Source organism: Megalops cyprinoides, chromosome 7 (genome assembly GCF_013368585.1).
Source record: "Megalops cyprinoides isolate fMegCyp1 chromosome 7, fMegCyp1.pri, whole genome shotgun sequence".
Taxonomy (NCBI): domain Eukaryota; kingdom Metazoa; phylum Chordata; class Actinopteri; order Elopiformes; family Megalopidae; genus Megalops; species Megalops cyprinoides.
Window position 1 is genome coordinate 1,524,205 of NC_050589.1, and position 5,000 is coordinate 1,529,204.

Consider the following 5,000-nt stretch of genomic DNA (forward strand, 5'->3'; position numbering starts at 1 on the left):
CTCTGTCAGGTATTGGATTCCCTTCTCTGGCTTCCTGAGGACGGACAAGAGAAGGTCCTGAGGAACCCAGTCCCTCTTACCATGGCAAAGAGCAATGCATTCATTTTAGAGCTGATTACAGACAGCAGTGTAATTAGAGCTGGTTACAGACAGCGGTGTAGTTAGAGCCGTTTACAGACAGCAGTGTAGTTAGAGCCGTTTACAGACAGCAGTGTAGTTAGAGCCGTTTACAGACAGCAGTGTAATTAGAGCCGTTTACAGACAGCAGTGTAGTTAGAGCCGTTTACAGACAGCAGTGTAGTTAGAGCTGTTTACAGGCCACTCTGCAGGTCGTGTTGATGACGTACTTGTTGAAGAGGTTGAGGCCGATCCTGTAGTGTCTCTTGCGGATGATGTCGTTGCTGAAGGCGGGCGAGTCGCAGCTGTTGCGGGTCTCCTTGTGGTAGCTCTGCCGGCTGAGCACCTGCTCCCTCAGACTGTCGCGGGACGAGGACTCCGAGCTGCAGTTGATGGTGTCATTGGAGTTGGAGGTGCTGTTGGCGCTGTCGTTGTCGCCGTCAGAGAAGTCGGACTCCGAGCGGCTCTGCCTGTCTGCTAAGCGGCCCTCCAGCTGGCGGCGGCGGAAGTGGGCGGGGTCGTCGTCCCGGGACGGTCCTCGCGGGGGTGCCCCGTGGGAGATGTGTTTGGAGCCACCCTGCCCCTTCAGTGATGCTCGAGTGGAGCGGTCGCTGAGCTTGACCGCGCGGTCACTGGCTGGTTGGTCCACCCTCAGCCTCGGGTCCTGACGCTCCAGCGGGGGGGTGCTGGGGCAGCTGGTGTCTGTATCCCCGCCCTCGTCTGCCTGTGGGCGGGGCCAGAGCCCCTGGGGGGCGTGGCCTGCGGGGAAACGCAGGTCAGATTCGTCGCTGGAGGTCGGGGGGAGGGGCTGGGACGCGTCCTCTTCATCGATGAACAGAGTAACGTCGCTGTAGGAGGAGGCGGTGTTGTCCCTGTCACGCTGATGCTTGGCTCCCGCTCCGTGACCTCTGACCTCCTCCGTGGGCCCCCCCTCTGACTGCAGGGCGTGACAGTTCAGGGCGTCGTCGATGGACTCAGCCAAAGACCTCACCTGCCTGGAGAACACATCCTCCAGCTCAGAGACGGAGTCGGTGAAGTCGCTCTGCATTCCGGGGGTGTCCCCGCTGGGGCCCCCACACTCAGACTGCCCCAGCACCCCACCCTTACTGTCCTTATCAACCAGCGGCCCCTGGGGGCCCTCGAAGTAGGAGGCGTGGCCCCTGTCAGGCCCCTCCACGGTCATCTGCATGCGCATGTTGGACAGGACGATGCGCCGGGACATGGAACTGCGCAGGCGCTCGAAGTTCTTGTTCATCTGATACTGGCGGAAGGCTGTCTGGATGGTGCGTGCCGCGTGCCGGGTGACCAGGCGGCCGCCGTACTTACGCTCCAGAATCTCCACCTGAGAATGGGGAGAGACAGAGCTTCAACTGAGACACACACACACACGCTCACAATCACACACACACACACACACGCACACACACTCTTACACACTCACTCACTCACTCAAACACATGCACACACTCACTCAAACACACACACACACATGCTCACATACTCTCACACACACACTCTTACACACTCACACACTCACTCAAACACACACACACACACACGCACTCTCACACTCTCACACTCTCACACACACACACACACACACACACACACACACACACACACACACACACACACTCTTATACACTCACTCTCACATACACACACACGCACCCACTCTCACACACGGGCCGTACCTGCTTGTCCTGCAGCTCGGTGGAGAGCTCGTAGCTCTCGGACAGGGAGTGTGAGCGTTTGATGGCCTCTTCCTCAGCCTGTTTACGCAGGATGGACTGGGAGTGCTGCAGTTTGGGCCGCCTGGGGCGCTGTTGCCCCGGCAACGTCGGATGCTCGTACAGTGGGGGGTCATAGCGGTCTGAGGTCAGGGGAGTCACAGGACCATGACCGTACCCGTCACCACCGTCCAGAGATGCACCCATCTCATCACCTGGACCATCACCTTCCACACTGAAACGACACGGTCAACATGACCATCAACACGATCATCAACACAACCATCACCTTCCACGCTGAAACCACATGGTCAACATGACCATCAACATGACCATCACCTTCCACACTGAAACGACACGGACAACATGACCATCACCTTCCACACTGAAACGACACGGTCAACATGACCATCAACACGATCATCAACACAACCATCACCTTCCACGCTGAAACCACATGGTCAACATGACCATCAACATGACCATCACCTTCCACACTGAAACGACACGGTCAACATGACCATCACCTTCCACGCTGAAACCACATGGTCAACATGACCATCACCTTCCACGCTGAAACCACATGGTCAACATGACCATCAACATGCCCTTCACCTTCCACACTGCAACCACACGGTCAACACTACCATCACGTTCCACACTGACAGGATAGTCATATGGTCAACATATGCTTCAGCTCCTGAATAAAATGTTGCTGAATACACAGATACACACACACACACGCACACGCACACGCATACACACACACATACACACAAATACGCACACACACAGGTTATCCTGACAGACTGAAGTCCAATGTGCTGCATGTGCCCTGTTATGAAACAGCAGGCTGAGGGCCAGCAGTGAACTTTGCCTGTTTAAATGGATAAAGAGAGAAGCTGCATCTTTTGCAACACTCGCCAGCAGTCACATACAGAACAGAAACTCCATGCAACGGGACGACTGCGAAAACAACACGGATTCTGAGTCAGGAACAAAAGACTGTGATCCCCTGCAGAAATATTCACTTACATTTCAGATTCTGCGACACAGCAGTGTAAGAATTCCTCAGATGAAAAATCCCTTTACTGACTGTGTGGCAAGACTGTACATCAGCAGCTCCACTGTACCTGGAAATAAGGCTCGCAGAGGTTAGAGAACTCTCTCCTGTGATTGGTCCGCTGAGCAGCACTGTGAGCACACAGCTGTCAGGAGAGATTACCCAGCAGCCCTGGGACGAGTCTCCCTGTGTCCTGCGGCTCTCTCACAGCTCCCCAAACTCACCCGCCCCGCCTGCTCCTTCCCCTCACACCCCACCGCGCTACGGCGCCTTCACCTCCACAGAGCCGAATCGCCCGTGCGCCATCGCCATGGCGGCAGAGGTGCAGAGTACAGCGCAGTGCCACGGCACCTGCAGCTCCGCTCCAAGGAGCCAAAGTCCAAGGACCAGCCTGCCTCCATTACAGCGAATAAGAGCGGCCTCCGGTCTGCCTGCACCCGGCCTCTGACTGCCACCGCCTGTGCAAAAAGGGCTGTGGGAATTATAGATGAAAACAAGGCACTAGTTTGGAAGGACTGACACAGATGTGGACTGTAGAGGTTATTTGCAGTTACAGGTCAATGCCCTGGAGAAGCGTACAGCAATGGCCAGAAAGATAATTAATCAAAGATGGAGGTGTCAGAGGGATGAGCTTCCTGTTAGACAAGAGGCAGGTGGGATAGAACCTCACCTGAAGTGTGGGCCCCACCCTCTGTCCACACCTGTTCTCTGACACAGCCATGCCTCCCTGAGGGAACACCGTAAACTGCGTAATCTCCCACACCGTACAGCGCCACCTTCTGACAGCGCAGTTACCCATTCACTCCCTCACAACACCCTCACTTTAACCATGCAGACAGGTATAGCATTTTACACAAGACAGGTCTTAGTGAAGCGCCTCTCCACCTCTGTACCAAACATTGTTGCATATCAGAGACAGTACAGTAATGTGCAGTGCACAGAAATGTGTATACTCTATAACAGCTAGCAAAGCTGTGTTTTCCAACACAGGAAAATATATTAATTACATCATGAGCTGTAGCATGGGAATAATGAACCTGTTATGAGGGACTCAAAATGAAGGCTGCAAGCAGCGTGGCTCAAAAAATGTTCTGGAAATGTTTCCCAACAGCACAATTCTAATGTTTTCCTGGCACACGGATCACAGCCAGGCTGAGGGTAAATGAACAGGTGGCACTGGCCTCGTTACTGCAGAACCCGACTCCAGACCCACCAGCACCCTGGAGACCCCTGCAGCCGCGGAGAATCTGCGGCACCAGATTCACCCGAAAGCACAAATCGCTCCTAAGACCCTGCAGCCTGGTCCACATTGATGGAAATAGATGGAAATATTTTAAATGTTGTTGTAGTGACTGTAGGTGAATTTCAATACATTATTCCTTCGTGTAACAATTAGGAACTTGGCAACATGGAGCTGTTGGCAAAAGCTCTCCCATGGAAAATATCTGGTTCAATATCACAGTGCAGGGAGTCATTAGGAACATTTGGGGAAAAAACATTATCACAAAATGGAAAAAGTACATCCATCACAGACAAAATTGATTTCCTAACATCTGATCCATGTTCAGAGAATAACTAGGTTTGGTACTGAAAGAGGGGGTCTCCTATGCTCAAACACATACACATACAGAAACACACACACACACACACACAGGTCTAGGAGATAAAGCTACCTCTTTGGTAGTGGTTGCAGCTGGAATCTTTATTTTAATCCTTACTTATCTCTGCATATTCCTTTAAGAAACAGCATCCCACACCCCAACCAGACAAACATGGGCCACAAGCTCCTGCCAATAGCAAACACAGGAAACACAGAAAGTTCACCGATTCACACATTCCCCTCCCAGCAGCAGGGTGGAGAGGGGACACAGTGCTCACTCACATTCAAGAGAACCAATAAAAACAATGGCCATATGCTTATCTGCTACTGGCCGCGCTGCAAGTGTGTTTGGAAGCTCAGAATTTACCAAGAAATTGACTGTAGAATACTTTAAGCATAATTATGCCATTACTTTCTAAATGATACACATTACTTCGTGTAGAGTAGAAACATCTGCTCTCACTTCCTATGAAAATCCGCCTGTAATTGG

The 5,000-nt window shown here is 52.6% G+C and overlaps 1 protein-coding gene across 5 annotated transcripts in view; it reads right to left on the reverse strand.

Moving 5' to 3' along the window:
* LOC118780865 (IQ motif and SEC7 domain-containing protein 1-like) overlaps positions 1–5,000 on the reverse strand; it is a 38,174-nt gene that overhangs the window by 10,533 nt on the left and 22,641 nt on the right. For 3 of the 5 annotated variants that reach the window (XM_036533601.1, XM_036533602.1, XM_036533605.1), the window contains exons 2-4: positions 1,812–2,082; positions 348–1,459; positions 1–34 (exon numbers count right to left, since the gene is read on the reverse strand). The exon at positions 1–34 is cut by the window's left edge and continues 128 nt beyond it. In XM_036533601.1, the coding sequence (XP_036389494.1) occupies positions 1–34; positions 348–1,459; positions 1,812–2,082 (1,417 nt within the window). Of the gene's footprint in view, positions 35–347; positions 1,460–1,811; positions 2,083–2,224; positions 2,278–2,882; positions 2,948–5,000 lie in introns of those variants that run through there. The other 2 variants (XM_036533603.1, XM_036533604.1) reach the window with 2 other exon arrangements.